The sequence below is a fragment of the Xenopus laevis genome, chromosome 2L (assembly GCF_017654675.1).
Source record: "Xenopus laevis strain J_2021 chromosome 2L, Xenopus_laevis_v10.1, whole genome shotgun sequence".
In the NCBI taxonomy this organism is placed as follows: domain Eukaryota; kingdom Metazoa; phylum Chordata; class Amphibia; order Anura; family Pipidae; genus Xenopus; species Xenopus laevis.
This window is the reverse complement of record NC_054373.1, coordinates 148,377,703-148,396,351: the sequence shown is the minus strand read 5'-3', so window position 1 is coordinate 148,396,351 and position 18,649 is coordinate 148,377,703. Positions and strand designations below refer to the sequence as shown.

The 18,649-nt window shown below is 40.2% G+C and overlaps 1 protein-coding gene across 4 annotated transcripts in view; it reads right to left on the bottom strand.

Annotated features, from left to right (window-relative positions):
• Positions 1–18,649, bottom strand: part of arhgef25.L (Rho guanine nucleotide exchange factor 25 L homeolog) — a 201,417-nt gene that overhangs the window by 22,977 nt on the left and 159,791 nt on the right. For all 4 annotated transcript variants that reach the window (XM_041582545.1, XM_041582544.1, XM_018247472.2 and 1 more), the window contains one exon: positions 5,076–5,168. In XM_041582545.1, coding sequence (XP_041438479.1) covers positions 5,076–5,168 — 93 coding nt within the window. The remainder of the gene's footprint in view (positions 1–5,075; positions 5,169–18,649) is intronic.

Below are 18,649 nucleotides of genomic sequence, written 5' to 3'. Positions count from 1 at the left end.
TGGAGATCTGCTGAATATAAAAAGCAAAATAACTCAAAAACCTCAAATAATAAAAAATGAAAACCAACAGCAAATTGTCTCAGAATATCACTCTCTATATCATACTAAAAGGTAACTCAAAGGTGATCAACCCCTTTAAGGGTAATCTCCACTTATTCAGAAGTTAGTTGCTGACTGAGAGTGTAACTTTGTAGGAGCACTAATGTAAGTAACTTAAAATATATAAAGCAACGATTTACAGATTTTTGGACAGCTCCCCCTCTAAACTGGTTCAACCTGAAGGCTTTTTCTAGTCCATTGTAGGAAGGGTTGATGCAGACCCTTGTGTAGCACATGACAGATTTCAGCATAGTTGGGCTTTTGGTCTGCCAATTCAGCCGTTCCTGACCAAGTCTGTGGCTTATTGATACATTACGGGGCACATTTACTATTGGTCGAATATCAATGGTTAATTAACCCTCGATATTCGACTGTCGAAGTAAAATCCTTCGACTTCGAATATCGAAGTCGAACGATTTACCACATTTCGAATGATTAAATCCTTCGAATCGAACGATTCGAAGGATTTTAATTCATTGATCGAACGATTTTCCTTGATAAAAAAATCTTTAGAAAGCCTATGGGGACCTTCCCCATAGGCTAACATTGGTGCTCGTTAGGTTTTAGGTGGCGAAGTAGGTGGTCAAAGTTTTTTTAAAAGAGATAGTACTTCGACTATCGAATGGGCGAATAGTCAAACGATTTTTTAGTTTGAATCGTTCGATTCGAAGTCATAGTCGAAGGTCGAAGTAGCCAATTCGATGGTCGAAGTAGCCAAAAAAAAACCTTCGAAATTCAACGTTTTTTTCCTTCTAATCCTTCATTCGAGCTAAGTTAATGTGCCCCTAAGAGGAATTTAAAAAGGTTTTGATTGGGAAGGGAAATTTCCATTTAGAGTACAATATGGGGTTGTGAATGTGGTCTTCTTACAAGTCTACATGGGTAGATATTAGTTGGCAGATTCATCTGCTCATTCAGTTGCTGTGACAAACTATCAGGTATGTAATCAAACCCATGACCAATTGTTGGACTTCAAAGAGGGGATTGAACCCAAGATGTCTAAAACTTCAAAATATTTTTCATATTAAAGGGGATCTCTGGCTTCCAAACCAAAATTTGATTAAGAGACCCACATAACACAGAAACCCCTAATATTCACATCACAGCTTCCTGTTTCTTCAAAAAGTATGAATAAATGCCATTTTCTATGCTAAAATCAAGCTGGTTAACAGTTTTTCTCTTTCTGCATCATTTGAAATCCTGGCAGGGAAGGAGGGACTAAACACTGATGTTACAAATTGTAACAACTTCTCCACAGATTACAGACAGCATGCAGGAACTAAATACCCCACAATGCATTGCACTGAGATGTTCCTTTCCTTATTGAAATCACATGTGCAGGGAATTGTGGGGTTTGGAGGATGCAGGCTAAGGACAGATGGCTGTTGATACAAAGTAACTGTAGTCAGCCAGCTCAGCAAAGTAGTCAGAGAGATCAGCAGGAGAGCAGGGGGCAAGGCTTAGGAACTGTTCCAAATCCTTAAAAATCATGAAAAGTCTGCATATTTGTTGTATATTGCAAAGTTGCTTGTAAAAATATGTTTACTTTTCAAAAAGCGTAAGTTATGTTTGTGTGAAGTTTCCCTTTAAGGGCATTAATTTGTGAGTTTTAAAACAGAGAATTAATCAGTTAGAGGCACTATTTACTAATACTGCTCCTTCCATTACAAGAGTGTGAAAGAGTAGACCCTTTGCTTATGTTCTACACAAGGGACCTCCGAGAATGGGGTTAAGGGTCATAGTTCCATGACCTGTAAATGTAAATCCTCAGTGTCTTCTAATATTCTTATATTTTACAAAAGGTGTAAATTATTCTTCATATATTCTCGAGCCTCAGAGATTGCAAAGAGTGAAGGGTGCATGGCGCTGTTAATAAATAATAAAGATTCTACTATTTTATATAAATAAATATAGCCTTAGAATTAATCAGCAGATTAATGGAGGTTTATGTTTTTGAGGAAGCAGATTTTGTTTGAAATTAGAATTGGGATTTTCTATTATTTTGGTAAATGTAACTGCAGAAGCTTTGTACTGAATGGCAAATGAGCTCAGGTTTTCAATGAAGGCCAAAGTCCCATGTCTCCAGTTTTTATTTGGATACTTTTATATGGAGACAGTTTTCATGAAGCACTCAGAGAAAATGACTTAACCATGTCAATCAAAATACAGCAAGCACTCTGAACAAACTTCAAGCTTTTACTGACAAAGCACTGAGGCCCATGGGAAGGTTACAGCTTGATACATCTGAAGCGTTTTCCAGTTCACCGCACAAGGGGAAAAAAACTCCTTAATCTACCTAACATTATTTGTTAGGGGGAATGTAATAAAATTCACAAAACGAATACATTTTGGCACAAATGAGAATAAAAATGTGCATGCCACAATGTAATTTTCTTCATTAGGCTTTTATTGCACTGCAAATCTTAATTGCAAATTGCAAACTTTTAAGACGTGCTTGAAGGTGGCATAAAGTTTTGATGACATACACTGCACACTATTGCAAACTATAAAATTCACAATTGCTATCCTACTGAAGTGTTCTCAAAATGTTCACTAAAGGGCATCTTGGAACTATCCAATGTATCGGACAGTATAACTCATTGCCACAGTATAAAAAAAACCCTTAAGCTACTTTTGTTTATTTTATACAAGTATAGGATCATTTATACATAAACCTGTTATCCAGAAAGCTCCAAACTACATAAAGTCCATCTTCCATAATGTCCATTTTAAGCAATTAATTCTAATTTATAAAATGATTTCCTTTTTCTCTGTGATAATAAAAAAGTACCAGTATCTGAACCTCACTTAGCTGCATGAAAACATATTGATGGCAAAATACTACTATTGGGCTTATTTAGGGGGTTATTTACTAAACCTCTATTTTTCAGGGTTTTTTTGGGACAAAGACTTTAATTTTAAGTGGAAAAAAAACTTGAATTTTTTCGAGATTTTATTTTACACTGAAGCTGCTAAAGGTCTTGGTTTAATAAAAATATAAGATGAATTCAAGTTTTAGTAAATAACCTTAATGTATGATTTTTAGTTGACTAAAAATATGGAAATCCAAATTACAATAAGACCCCTTATGTCTGTAATGACTGTAATGTCTGTAAATATCTGGAAGATCTCAGCAGAGGACAAAAAATTTTGCGTAAGTCCTAGTGTGGCCTGATTTAAAGGCAGGAAGTTTCTACAGAGCAATATCAGTCCTCTGGGAAGTGTTGCACCACCAAATGCTGAAGGTTTGAGATCTACACATCCCATAACTCCTTTCTATGAATTTCTTAAAGTCAGTTGTGTTGTTACCCGTACCAGTACTGACTAAAGCTATTAAACAGATTCACTACAAGAACCAACAGAGCAGCTGAAAGAAATATATGAAAACGTCTGTACTGCAACATACTTCAACAGAATGAGAATGGTCTCCAATTGATGATTTAGCAAGCCTTCAAGACTTTAGGGTTTTATTATATTTAACTGGCTGTATTACTGGTTTCCTCGTCAACAGCCTTTACAGTCCAGTGTTTTTGGTAAGAGCAATCATTTCAATGACCCTCTAGCCAGAAGACATGTGGATCTTTATAATGAAAACCAGTGCTGTCCAACTTCTGTGGTACTGAGGGCCAACATTTTACTGGCCTATGTGGTGGAGGGCCGATAATAGAAGTCAGTGTTAAACCACACCCACTATAAACCACACCCATGTTACCACAAGAACTTTTAAGATCATATTCACATTAACGGTGGTAGCACACCAAAAAACCAAATGGTTGGTGCTCACTGCAGGGAAATCCCTCATCACTCATATGGGAAAAATGTAAATCTTAAAAGTGTTAAAACATACCCTTACATCCATATGTCTCATCCTCCCCTGTGGATAATAGAACAACCCCCAACACATGATTAAACACCTTAGGGGCCCCTAACAACAATTTCCAAATGCAAACAAACCCCAAGAACAAACCCTTAACAGGCTTACATTCCACAAGTAGCGTAGGGTAAGCAGAGAATGGCACACCTAAGCAGCACTGGGCAAGCAGAGAATAGCACACACAAGCAGCACTGAGCAAGCAGAGAATGGAACACCCAATCAGCACTGGGCAAGCAGAGGATGGCACACACAAGCAGCACTTGTCAAGCAGAGAATGGCACACACAAGCAGCACTAGTCAAGCAGATAATGGAAGACACAGGGAGGGAAGGCAGAACAGAGCAGGAGACAGGAAAGTCAGGACCAGTCTAATATGTACTACATACAGTGACACAGTGCTGGTGCCCCATTAGCATTTTGAATAAGGTGTGAACAGGTGAACAATGTGCGTAGTTTCAGTCTGGGTCTCAGGTGTGAACAGTACTGGGTTTTAGGGGTGTGAACAATAGAGGTGTCACAAGTGTGAACAATGCAGGGGATTAGTCTGAATTTGAGGTTTAAACAATGCAGGGGCCAGTTAATTTCTGTAGAGATACCTTTTAAATCTTACACATGGTAAGCAGACACAGCATATGGGGGGCCACAGAAGGGGGGGGGGCAGAGGGCCGCCAGTTGGACAGCCCTGATGAAAACAATAGTACAGAAACCTGAAATCAGTTGGCTTGTGATTTACACTTCTTGGTACAGAGAAGGGCAAATGCTATGGACAGAGATACATTGGCACGTTTGGTTGCCACTCCCTAACTGCTCATCTGAATGACACTTATGTGCAGGAGGCACTGTATTTATGGGGCTTGTAGCCAAAACAGAGTGCAGAGATCTACTGCAGTTCATCAAGAAAGGTAATAAGTGTGCAAAGTGTAAATAAATGATGCATTGTTCTAGTTTTTTAAACCTTGCACACTTTCTTCAACACAGCAATTACCCCTTTAATCTCACCAAAAAAAAGAGACCAACAATATATAACAGCTTCTACTTACAACCTTTACAAACAAAAAGAACCCCCCCCTGCCCTGTTTAGATACACTGTAATTGTAGCATACCTTATTGTTGGGTTCTGTGGTTACTCCTTGTAGCAAATCATTTAATATTGATAGGTCAGGCAACTGATCAGGGTGATCCTGTTCCTTCCATTCCTGAAAAAAAGAAATAATATGAATGTTGACAGCATTTCAGTATAGACAAATCAAACATAAATATGTGTGGAGAAAAGAAGCTGGCATGCACATGAAATCAAGTCTTGGTTATGCACTGAGATTATTCTACAGGTATGGGAAGTGTTAACCATAATGCTCGGGACCTGTGATTTTCCGGATAACGGATCTTTCCTTAATTTGGATTTTCATACCTTAAGTCTACTAGAAAATCATGTCAACTTTAAATAAACCCAATAGGCTGTTTTTTGCTTCCAATAAGGATTCATTACATCTTAGTTGGGATCAAGTACTAGGTACTGTTTTAAAAAGAAAATCATTTAAAAAAAAATGGATTATTTGGATAGAATGGAGTCTACGGGACTCCGTAATTTGGAATTTTCTGGATAACGAGCTTCCGGAAAATGGATCCCATACCTGTATAAGTTGCTTCAGTATCCCTGCAACTAAAACCCTGCACATCACCTGGAATGGGCCCAGTCAGACTATGTTATACAGGTCAACTGATCCTGTATATTTACATTGCTCTGCTAAGATGTGGTCCATCATCCATTGGGTGCCCAGAGAAGTCATAATAATCCGTGTTGGGAAATACTGATATTCATTCATATTTTTTTAAAATAGTTAAGTAATATGAATATGTAAATTAACTTTCTTTTCAGGTACAATATTACATTTTTGACTACTGTCTTCCCACTAGAGTGGGTGGCATCAGCTGTGTATTGATGGGCTCTTTTCAGTTAGGTGCCATTGTTTTCATAAATGTTGCTGACAAAAAATGTCATTAATGTTTTCTCTGTCTTCCACTTCAATTTGCAATTTCCCACCAAAGGAAATACTACAGCTCAGATATATAGTCTAATATGCTCTGGCTCTTCAGCCCACACATATCGTAATATGCTGAAACAAAATTTTCAGAAACCAGGCTTCATCTATGCTGTAATCCCAGTTTTTAGGGACAAATGGGGCCAACCGTTAAAAAGAAAACACCAACGTCTTGGAATATTTCCATAAAATGTAGTTACACTGAAGACAGAATATACACAATTAAGGGTCATTTATGAACATAAATTAAGCTTGCAAATTGTAAATTAAGATGCCAATCACGTTTTTTTTCCCTATAATGCAGTAATCCAAAATTCCAGCATAATTGCTGCCACAGTCCAAGCTGTATTTACCACAATGTGTTTTGCCACAATAGGATTCAAGTTGCGTCCAGTGTTTTCATTGTTTGAGTTGCACCACTTCCTGAGCATGAACTCAAAATGCCAATGGTATCTGATTTACTTGGTGCAAATCTCTTTATTGAGGTGACACACTGGGGAACCATGGAGCTACCATAACCCTGAATCAAGTGGTACTCAATCAATAGGATTAGTTGCCACCCATTTATCAGAAGAGGTAAAGCGGACCCATGGAAAACTTCTGGAAGTGGAGAAGCATGTTAAGACACAAGGATGTATTATAGGTCTATATACTCAAATACGCCTGCTCGCCTATCTTACTGCTTTACCTATCTGCTCTTCTAACTTAGACTGGCACTGCCAATCTAAGAAGTAACCCTCAAGAGGCAAGAAAAGAGAGGTGAAAACAGCATCTATGCCCCTGCTAGGACTGGAGGCTTAATGAAACTGGCATGGGTTGCAGCTGTGTCTGTTGCAATTGTACCCAGAATGATGCCAGTAATGGCAGCCACTGAGAATATGCTCCAAGATTCTGAATTATTTAGACAATGAATACACATATTTTATCTGTTAATGTTAAACACAAAATGAGGAAAAGGCAGATTGATTTTTTCACACTGTAATAGAATATATTCAGTTATAGGATCTGTATCCAGGGATCTTTCCATCATTTGGATCTCCATACCTTTTAAAAAATTATTGAAATATTAATTAAACCCAGTAGGGATTGTTTTGCCTCCAATCAGGACTACTTATATCTTAGTTGGTATCAAGTACAATGTATTATTTAGTATTACAGAAAAAAAGGGAATCATTTTTAGTAATTTGAATTATTTGATTACAATGGAGGCTATGGGCACATTTACTAAAGAGCCAATTGTGTTTTTCTGATGAATTTCCTTAAAGAAGAGCAACACACTTCGCCAGCGAATTAACTTGTCGTTGGAGAACTTTCGCTGCGTTTTGCCAGGTGAATTTTCGCTTAGGAGAACAATCGCAAATCTGCTTATTTATCAAAGGGTGAAAATTTTAGTTCATTACCCTTTTCCCCAAAATCTATTTCACCAGTTTCTGACTGGCAAATTAATACAATAAAGCTACATCCTCAACATTATTATGTCAGTGAAAACGCTGGTGTTTTTTTCATATCAAAGTGGGATTATTTTTACATTTAAGTAACAGTTAAGTAACTCTTAAAAATATCTTGTTTAAAATTTGAAGCTCATGCCTCATTTATTTTACGGTGGGCTCATGTCATGGCCTAGGGCAGTAGAGGATCTCTGTCTTCCTTTTGCTATCTTGAACATTTTTAATAAAAACTGGCCACTTCCAGCAATTTCACCAACATCACCAATAAATACATACATATGACCATTATAAACCCGCTGAATTTAAACTGACATAAGAGTAAGTAAGTTAACAAAGTTTTGCTAGGAAGAAAGTAACACTAGAGAAAATTAATTATGAAATTTTTGTGCCAACGAATCATTGCTGATGAAAGTACGCCAATGTCCTTCTGCCGCGCATTTTGATGAATACATGTATTCATCACTGACATAGTTGGCAAAGTCTGGAGGAGACTTTTTTTTGGACATTTGGGAGACGTTCTTCCTGTAATTTAGAGCTTTGTGGACAATGGGTTTCCTAATAATGGACCCCATGCCTGTATCTGTAAGAGATTGAAGCTATTTTCACTTACATTTTGTTTGTTGGTTAGAAAATAAATATTTAACACATAGGGGCAGATTTACATATGGTCGAATATCGAGGGTTAATTAACCCTCGATATTCGACTGGCGAATGTAAGTCCTTCGAATATTGAAATCGAAGGATTTACCGCAATTAGTTCGAAGGATTCAAAGGATTTTAATAAATTGATCGAAACGATTTTTCTACGACCAAAAAAACCTTAGAAAGCATTAACATTGAGGTTCGGTAGGTTTTAGGTGGCGAAGTAGGGGGTCAAATTTTTTTTTAAATTTAAAGAGACAGTACTTAGACTATCGAATGGTCGAATATTCGAACGATTTTTAGTTTGAATCCTTCCATTCGAAGTCGAAGTCAAAGGTCGAAGTAGCCAATTCGATGGTCGAAATAGCCAGGAAAAACATTCGAAATTCAAAGTTTTTTTTATTCTATTCCTTCACTTGAGCAAAGTAAATGTGCCCCATACTGTCACAAATAATTTCATGATAAAATCTGGTAATTAAAAGTATTTTATTGAAACCTTAGAAAAATAGTTTATTCAGTATTCAACATCACCATCTGAGCACCATTCTACACAATGCAACTATGAGTTCTACTATTTTATTAACATTTGCAGGCTTTCTTTTTCATCTCATTTCAAAATAAACTCTCACTAAAAGATGCATCTGTTCCAGCTCCCAGCGCTGCTATATAATAGAAGATTCCCTTTCTCTTAGGCTGGTACATTCAAGTCATGTAGTTATTTGAAGCAATAAAAATATTTGCATGCAGTTCTATTATCTTTCAAGGATTATTGTTCTTTCTCTTCAGTCTCTGAGTGACTGCTATTCTGCATAATAGGTGAAGAAGCAAAAAATCTGGCACAATAAAAAAGAAGAAATGTTCTATTGCTTGTGGCTGTTAAATGAAAGCCAGACGTGAAATAGTCGCAGGGAAGAAGAGACGCCTATAAAAATCTCCCGATGCTTGGTGTTTTGAAATTGCGCATGCGCGCAGAGGGGCATCACTTGCGTATGCGTTCTGAGAGGCGCCTTCATGTGCATCACAGGAGAGGGGAGGAGGGTTGGACGGGGGCCCTGGTCAGCAGTCTCGGTGGGCCCCAGGGCCTCCAGTCCGACCCTGATGCATAGAATGCTTTGAGTTCGGGTTAACAACCAGAAAATTCGAATTGATCAAGTTTTCGGCAAAACTCGAACATCATGAAGGCTATTAAGATTGTTCCAATGCTTCAAGGGACCTCTGCCATAGACATCTACATGACCTAGACATGTTTTACATGGTGTATTTTTGGATTTAAGCTGAGTTAGGGTATAAAAAATCTAAAAATATTCAAATTTTTTTTTTACCAGAAAAAAATATTTCTTTACTCTAAAATAGCCTCAAAAACTTTTCATGAAAAATACAACATGAACCTTAATAAATCTGCCCCATAATATCTACATTATCTGGCCATTCCATCCAGGTATTCACCATTCCCAACAGTGATGACAGAAGGAAAAATAATGAAAATTGTTCTTTCTAGTTCTTTTCTAAAAAGTATCCTTTTCCAGAGGATGTTCTTAAAGATTGCAGACAACATTTCAGCCTTTAAAAATTAAAACAGGCCCTGGAATTTCAAGTACAGAGAATCTCAAACAGCCGCCCCCACCAGCCCAAAAAAGTGACTGTCTATGGCATGTTATAGCAGCCCCTCTGACATTTGCCAGAATCCACAGATTGCCAATTCCAGGCCTGGTCTTCTGTATCTTAGATTTCTGTTGCCAAGGATATGAGAATCTGGTTTGAAAATACAAGGTATTAATTTTAGAGCTTCTTGTGGCTCTATGAAAGAAATGATGGCTGATCCTGATGTCTCCCTTGAAACGTGTTGCATGGATTAGTGTCAAGAGGGTCAAGAATGAGTTTATTGTCATTTCATCCATATACGTTTGAATAGTACACAGTGAAACAAAACAACGTTCCTCTAGGACCATGGTGCTACACAACACTACATAGATGTACCGGACAACAGACAAAAAGTGCAAGTCCAAAAATATGCAACTCCTGCAAGACAGGACAGCATAGTGCAGGGACAGGACAATACAGTGCACACTGATGTGCAGATGTAATATGTTAAACGTCAGACATGATGGGTGTATCATTGTGATATGATAGTAGTAAGAACATGATAAAGAACATGATAAAGTGCAGATGTGCTCATAGAGAACAATTCCAATGGCTATTTATTTATACAATGGCGTACAGTGGCTGTGTAACGTTGTGGCATATAGTAAGGTCAGATGGAGTGTGTGTGTGAGAGAGATCTGTCCAGTCCCTGAGTATTCAGGAGCCTTATGGCTTGGGGGAAGAAACTGTTACACAGTCTGGTAGTGAAGGCCCTAATGCTTCGGTACCTTTTTCCAGATGGCAGGAGTGTGAACAATGAGTGTGAGGGGTGTGTTGGATCAGCCACAATGCTGGTGGCTTTACGGATGCAGCGAGTGGTGTAAATATCCGTGATGGAAGGAAGAGAGACACCTATGATCTTCTCTGCTGTCTTCACTATACTCTGTAGGGTCTTGCGCTCCATGACAGTGCAGTTCCCAGCCCAGACAGTGATACAGCTGCTCAGGATGCTCTTGATAGTCCCTGTGAAGAAGGTTTTGAGTATGGATGGTGAAAGATGGGATTTCCTCAGCTTGCGCAGGAAGTAGAGGCGTTATTGGGCTTTCTTGGCTAAGTAGCTGGTGTTGTGGGACCAGGTGAGGTTCTCTGCCAGGTGGACACCAAGGAATTTGGTGCTTTTGACGATCACCACATCAGAGCCGTCGATGTACAGTGGCAGGTAGGGATGGGTGAATTTTTTCGCCTCGTTTCGCCGAAAAAAATGACGCCCATAGACTTGTATGGAGACGTGCGTCAAAAAAAAAGACGCGTGACAAAATAATTTCGCCGCGCGACAAATTTTTTTGACGCCCATAGACTTTAATGGGCGTCTGCGACATTTCGCCGGCGGCGAATTTTTGGCAAAACTAAACGGGTCAAATTCGCCCATCCCTGGTGGCAGGTGGTCACTCCTAGTCTTCCTAAAGTCAATAACCATCTCCTTTGTATTGTCTACATTGAGAGACAGGTTGTTGGCTCTGCACTGATGCACCTCCTCTCTGTATGGTGACTCATCATTATTGCTGATGAAACCCATCAGTGAACTTTATGATGTGATTTGTGCGGTGCGTGGCTACACAGTCATGCGTCAGCAGAGTGAACAGAAGAGGACTAAGCACACAGCCTTGAGGGGCTCCGGTGCTCAGTGTGGTGGTTCTGGAGTTGATGTTTCCAATCCTGACTGACTGAGGTCTGTCGGCCAGGAAGTCCAGACCCCAACTGCAGAGGGATGTGTTCAGTCCAAGCAGGTGTAGATGCTGAGGAATGATATTGTTGAATGCTGAACTGAAGTCTATAAACAGCATTCAAACGTAGGTGTCTTTTTTGTCAAGATGAGAGAGGGCCAGATGGAGGGTGGTGGCTATTGCATCGTCTGTTGAGCGATTTTGACAGTGTGCGAACTGTAGTGGGTCCAGTGCTGGTGGCAGCAGAGTTTTGGTGTGTTTCTTGACAAGCTTCTCAAAACACTTCATGATGATGGGGATGAGTGCCACAGGACGGTAGTCATTGAGGCAGGACACTGATGACTTCTTCGGCATGGGGACAATGGTGGTGGTTTTGAAGCAATTCGGGACAGTGTTGGTGTTCAGGGAGATGTTAAAGATGTCAGTGAAAACATCTGCCGGCTGATCTGCACATTCTCTTAGCACTCTGCCAGGGATATTGTCTGGTCCTGCAGCCTTCCGTGGGTTTACTCTTTCCAGAGTCATCCTCACATCAGCCACCATCAGACTCAGTGCTTGGTCACTAGGCAGAGTGATGGTCTTCCTCATTCCTGTGTTGTTCTGTGCTTCAAACTGTGCATAGAAGTCATTTAGCGCATCTGCAATGGAGGCATCATCGTCACAGGCAGATGGTGTTGACCTCTAGTTTGATAGGCTCTTCTATCCAAACTAGAAGAGTTCTTGGGCTTAAAAACTAGTATGCCGATAAAGCCTGCAAAAACAGATTCTAAGAAGGTTGCTGTCTTCTTGGAAAGTCTTTAGATGAGACTATTTATTTTCAAGAACAAATATTTCAGAGAAGCGTAAAGAAGATCATAATCTGAAATAATATTTAGTAGGTACGAAGAAGAATATAAGGTCTACAGACAGGGAAGATATTCTGTTGGCCTTTGACAAAGCCTGCTCAACGCGGGTGAAATGCGCGTCAGGTGCATTTTAGTTTTGTTAGGCAGGGTGACTGAACTGCAAAGAATTTAGGCCACAGCTTCACATCACGAACGGGAGGGAATCTCTGTGGGTGAAGGGGTGGGTGCTTTATGGAACCGCTCTCTGGGGTAGTTTAAACGCAAGCTGCAAAGCACCATCATTAACTCTGTACTATTAATTAGTGGATCAATTTTTGATGCCACCTAGACATAGTAATTCCTCCAAAGCAAAGGGAGGGTGCGTCGGAGGGTGAATGGGTGGCGGAATTATTAAGACCACGGCTGTTTGGTGTTTGAAAGGGTGGCAATCTAAGAGGTTACCTATACTGGTTATAGGCTACGTGACATTTGTCCTCTTTTGCCCTACGTTAGTATCGCAGTCGTGTTTCACACCACGCTATCATTGTAGTCATTTACTATAAGACTGTAGTGGTTCACTACAGACTTGGTGTATCAGCCTTACGCTTGACCTAGGGGTGGCTAATATCACTTTACCTAACCAGGGTTCTTTGTCTCCCTGTGCCTAACTTGGTTTTAAATGCTCTCCTGGACCAATTTTTTATTAACTTATTAGTAAAAGTTAAGTTTTAACCTTGTTCCGTGGGTTGCAAGGCTCCTGGATAGGGTGGTGCAGTTTCAGGGGTTAACCTTTCCTTTCTCTTAAGATATTCTGTTCAAAGTCAAATCTGGAGCTCCAGACTAGGGATGTAGCGAACGGCGGAAAAAATGTTCGCGAACATATTCGCGAACTTGCGTCAAAAATGCGAACGGTTCGCGAACGTCGCGAACCCCATAGACTTCAATGGGAAGGCGAATTTTAAAAGCTAGAAAAGACATTTCTGGCCAGAAAAATGATTTTAAAGTTGTTTAAAGGGTGCAACGACCTGGACAGTGGCATGCCAGAGGGGGATCAAGGGCAAAAATGTATCTGAAAAATACATTGTTGACACAGCGCTGCGTTTTGTGCTGTAAAGGGCAGAAATCACACTACGTCACTCAGGTGATGTTTCTGGACACGGAATGTGAAAAAGCTCACACAGCTAGGTGGCACTTGGTTAAAGACTGGGCAAACAATGCCTGCAAGGGCAACGTATACAGTAGTGGGTACGGAATATATTATTGCTGCTGTAAAAACATCACTCAGGTGATGTTTACGGACACGGAATTATTATTGTTATTTAGACAGAATGTGAAAAAGCTCACACAGCTAGGTGGCACTTGCATACCTCCCAACTGTCCCTCTTTTGACCACTCAAACCCCTGTCCCTCTTTTGTACTGGAAAGTCCCTCTTTTCTCTGAACTGAACAGCCAGAAAAAAAACAGTTTCTAACTTAATTAGCTTTTGGCAGAGAGCTCAGAACAGCTAACAGGTGCAAATAAGATACTTTGTAACAATTTTGACTCTGGTTGGTGCTGGTAGTGGTGAACTACTAGGAGGAGCAGCACACCAGTCCTTCTTTTCTCTGAACTGAACAGCCAGAAAAAAAACAGTTTCTAACTTAATTAGCTTTTGGCAGAGAGCTCAGAACAGCTAACAGGTGCAAATAAGATACTTTGTAACAATTTTGACTCTGGTTGGTGCTGGTGGTGGTGAACTACTAGGAGGAGGAGCACACCAGTCCCTCTTTTCTCTGCACTGAACAGCCAGAAAAAAACCAGTTTCTAACTTAATTAGCTTTTGGCAGAGAGCTCAGAACAGCTAACAGGTGCAAATAAGATACTTTGTAACAATTTTGACTCTGGTTGGTGCTGGTAGTGGTGAACTACTAGGAGGAGCAGCACACCAGTCCCACTCCCCAACACAGCTAGACTAATAGCACTGGGCTCTTATAGTAGCAAAGTAAAAAAACAAAAAAGAAAATAAAAGCAGTCCTTACAAGGACTATTGGGTTATTACAGCAGTCAGCAGATGAGATCAGAAGCAGTGCCCACAGCAGCTACATACAGAGCACTGCAGTAGAAGGTAGATTACTAGTCAGCAAAGCTAACTAACCTAAACTCACTGTCCCTCAAATCCCTGCAGAGTTCTGTCCCTACAATACAGAGCAGTATCAAGTAGATTACTAGCCAGCAAAGTTACTATCAACTGTCCCTCAAATCACTAAACAGCTCTCTCCCTACACTAGCTCTTCCAAGCACACACAGGCAGAATGAAAAAACGCTGCAGGGCTTCAGTTTATATATGGAAGGGGAGTGGTCCAGGGGGTGTGGGGTGGTCCAGGAGGGAGAGCTTCCTGATTGGCTGCCATGTATCTGCTGCTCTGGGGTGAGAGGGCAAAAATAAGCGCCAGCTAAGGCGAACCCAAATTGGCGAACGTCGCGCGACGTTCGCGAACATTCGGCGGACGCGAACGGTCGATGTTCGCGCGAACTAGTTCGCGGGCGAACAGTCCGCGACATCCCTACTCCAGACACATTAGCTTGTTCTAAACCCAAAAAAAGGGGGGCAGGGAGAAGGACATAGGCAATTCCCGTTCCCAGCCCTTACACTTACCGAAAGGTGCATTCAAACACACAAGTTAGTTAGAGAAAGAGGACACAGGTTGCAATGGGGCCTTGTCCTTACCATCTGCCCTATGGCAAGTATTAAGAACAAGGCCATCCTGCACCCAACCTGGCACTACGTTGTGCACCTGGCACCAAATTATTTTGTTGTCTGGGGCACGGTGCACAGTGCATCCAGACCAGGGGGAAAAGAGCTGCCTGAAAAGCATTTCTTGCCCTGATTATTGAAAATGACTCCATATATATTTAGGACTTGCTCCTCTGCCCACAGTTCATGCCACTGCAATTTATATTGTGATTTGCATTGACAATTACCCTTGCAATTACCTTCCATCCTAAATAGGAATACATATGGGTCTCCCTTACACATTGCATCTTCCATGCTCCTGCCCAGATTATCGTGAATGACCAAGAAAGGAGGCATTTTAGGGGATGACCATGTTTCACCCACATGACATCTCTCCAGTATCCAGCCCTACCAGGTGCAGGTAGCAGCACATAATAACGCTCCGTGTGTTCTATTTTAGGCGTACAAAGACGAATGCCTTTGGTTGCATTGTGGGAGAAAAACCACAACACTTTGAACTTTCCCTATAAAATTTCCCTATAATTTCCCTATAATTTTCCCAGATACAAAACACTGTTGGATATTAGATTCTCTTTGGGGGGAAACCTAAAAGTAAAAAAGTCAGAATCTCTTTTACTTTGCAAAGGAAGCCCAAAAAAGGCCTTATAGATAAACAAATAGGAAAGAACTTCAACCAATTATGGCAAATCCTACTAGTGATATTACCAAGTCTTGTCCATTAGTGTATACACATCTTCTAAGGATCTGTCGATGATCTTCATTGAATACTTTATACACTACTGCAGTGAATGTTCTATCTGATAAAGAAATGCGCTACAGTCATTTGGCCCTTCGGGCTATGACTTCCTAATCTGTTTATTGAGTGTTTTCTTCCAAACATCATTCCACTGTAGTTTATTTACTTACCCAGTAAGATTTCTCCCTATGTCATACAGTGACCCAGAGCCATGAACACAGTGTTTTGGAAAAGATATTTAAGTCCGCACTTACCGTAATTTTTGTTTTCTGGAACAAACTGTGTTTGTGTCATGACCCCCCCCCCTCCTTTTTTTGCTTTGATATGTGTCTTCCCAAAACATATGATCTTGAGGTCTTGAGAAGACAATACCAAAAGAGAAGTTGGTGGAGGGGGGTGAGATTTTTCTGTGTATTTTTTTGTTAAATACAGTAACCCATTACCATATATTTGTTCCAGGAACACATAATAAAGAATGTATTTCGGTGAGCAAAAAAGTGCAGGTTTAAGTATATAAATAAACTACAAAATAATCTGAGCAGGTTTTGATCTCTTGCAGAATTCCATTCCATTGCCCTCAGCTATGTTTATTACTTGCCCAATAAGTAAAGACAAAGGGGCTCATTTATTAAAGCAGCGCAGCGCATAAGTGGACGCAAAAGGTTGTCTGCGCCATCACAAGCGTGATCGCTAATATATTTGCGTGATATTGCGCATAACACAGAGCTTTTGCGATGGTTTTGTTTATGCGCATTGCGCAAAAGATTGGGCATTTATGTCGCAACCGATGCCGTGGTTGTTAGGGGCGTGGCTGTGGGCGTGGCTACAATGCGCTTGCACTGCGGCCGTCGCAGATTTGCGTCTGTATATGTGCAAAACTGCACCCGGTCAACAGCACCACAATTTTTACGCCTGCCTCTTCGTGGCGTAATAGTAACGCTCTTCAAAATGCGCATTCCTGCCCAGCTGCGCTAGTATATTCAAGATGAACAACCCTTGTAAAGTGCATATTAACCACGCCTTCCACCCAACATGTTTGTATTGACCAAGGTTCCTTTAAGGGTATCAGGTAGGCTAAACACCTTTGCAACCAAACAAATATTAGCACAGAAACAAATGCAGATGCGTCTAAGTGAACGCAATATGCGCAATATGTGACGCAACTAATTAAAGCAGCGCATTCATACATGAGCACAACTAATCCTTACCTTTGCGGTATCTTCCTGTGCGCACAATTTATTATAAGCACTGCGACAGCTGATACGCAGTTTCACACGTCGCACCTGTCTTGTGTCTACATTAGCGCACAAATCGCACTGTTAAGGTATCGTGCGCTACATTATTAAATACTCGCATGCGCTGGGCAAATGTCTGGCCACTGCGCTCTTTTTAGCGCTGCGCTGCGTTAATAAATGAGCCCCAAAGTGTTCCAAATCATACTCCATTACCCCCATATAGAAGCTCATAAAAGAGCCCAAAACCTCTACATGTGCCATGACCATTACTGAATTTCAAGGGCAAAAATGTTCAAAGCAAAGGGCATAGTTAGTTACCCAAATGCTCCAGGCTTATGAACACAACAGTAATCCTAGGGCAGGAAAAGCCTTTAAATGCCACTCTTGCGTATAAAATGGATTTTCATCGTACTGTGACCCCACAACAATGCTGCCACTTGACAAACATAACTAAAAGTTATTCCCAGCTTCAAAGTGTTATTCTATAGCTCTTAGTATGCAACCAGGGTAGCCACTGACTATAGCTGAGTCAGAATGTGATGCGTTAATGGAAGTCCCTGGGGGTACTGTGAGTGTATTAAACAGAATATCGAATCTAATCTAAACAAGTAACCCTATAAAATAATGAAAGAAGCATTTTTTTTGTCAGATAAATTATGCATTATGTGGGTTTGAATAATCACAGCATTTTGAGACACTGCTTCCTTTGGGCTGAGTCAGGGCTCTGTGGGAGCACCGCTTGTTACTGCATTCAGCATAAACAAAGCTTTATATAAGATATCAAGTATATTAACTGTGTTTTTTATTGCAGCGGTGTACATAACCTAAATTTATTGTCAGTTCAAGCTCAAGGCTACAGTGTAACATTTAAATAGTACACTGCTTGAGTTAACTGTTAATCAGTATAGGGCAAGCATTTTCACATTTTACCCACAATGTTGTGTATTTGCAGAATGCTACCATCATTGTAAGCCTTAGCTTAATACCATGTGGCACACCATGCATAAAATTAATCAGAGTATGTTGATGGAAGCAAGGTAATACTTATAGAACTGCTCTCTGGTATATTCCATGCATTAAGCATAAGCACATCTTTAAAAAATGTATGTAAAATTGCACAAAATGTATGGTCAGAGATTGTAGGAGAACATTGCTCTGCTCAGAAAAAAGATGGGAGAGTCACCTGAGGTTTCTGATCTCTTTCCTGAGCAGAGCAACATTAGAACACTTCTCTGTTTTCCTGATATATTTTACGGCTGTACAGTGAGAGAAATTGAGAATTGGGAGGTGCTGTTACAAAATTTGTTATATATATATATGCAGTTCCTAAATGCTTATTAGCTTTGAAACGGAAAACAAATGAATGTAGATTGCAAAAGTGCTTATATAAGCACCCTAAGCAAATTAACATTCATTTTTAAGGGGTTAACGTATCCTTTAATAACATTATCTTGGTTCCAAGCTTTAAGCGAAAGAATAATTAATGTACGGTTTCTTCCATTTAGAGGGGTTATTATTGAAGGATATGCGGGTCAGTGCCTGGCATCTAAGCAGATTAGGAAAGCTCCCGGAAAAAATCATCGGTATGTTTGCCGCGTAAATTTCCTGCTTTCTCCGCTCATTCTAAACTTCTATGGGAGACACATGTTCTACTGGGTAAACTTCCAGTGTTGATTATGCATAGATCGCAGCTGCACAGTGAAAACACATTAC